The sequence below is a fragment of the Cystoisospora suis genome, assembly GCF_002600585.1.
Source record: "Cystoisospora suis strain Wien I chromosome Unknown contig_1243, whole genome shotgun sequence".
NCBI lineage: Eukaryota > Apicomplexa > Conoidasida > Eucoccidiorida > Sarcocystidae > Cystoisospora > Cystoisospora suis.
Genome location: NW_027154044.1, coordinates 6,071 through 6,282, shown reverse-complemented (window position 1 = coordinate 6,282; position 212 = coordinate 6,071). Strand labels below are relative to the sequence as shown.

Genomic DNA, 212 nt, shown 5'->3' with positions numbered 1-212 from the left:
GATAGATAGATAGATAGATGCAGGCAGGGCAGGTATGCAGGCGCTCACCTCTAGCAAAGCATGGATCTTCCGGTCCCGGGACAAAGACAAAATGACAACCTAGAAAGAAAGAAAGAAAGGACATCTCAGTTTACCCTGCAATCTCGTTCCGAAAATCTCTGACGAGAACCATTCTGCGTCCTGTCGTCAACATATAGATAGATAGGTAGATA

The 212-nt window shown here is 45.3% G+C and overlaps 1 protein-coding gene across 1 annotated transcript in view; it reads right to left on the bottom strand.

The window, feature by feature from the left end:
• The window catches only part of CSUI_002957 (dna polymerase epsilon subunit b protein), a 9,688-nt gene that overhangs the window by 4,450 nt on the left and 5,026 nt on the right, over positions 1–212 (bottom strand). The window contains exon 5 of the mRNA XM_068063155.1: positions 49–99. Within this exon, the coding sequence (XP_067924868.1) occupies positions 49–99 (51 nt within the window). The remainder of the gene's footprint in view (positions 1–48; positions 100–212) is intronic.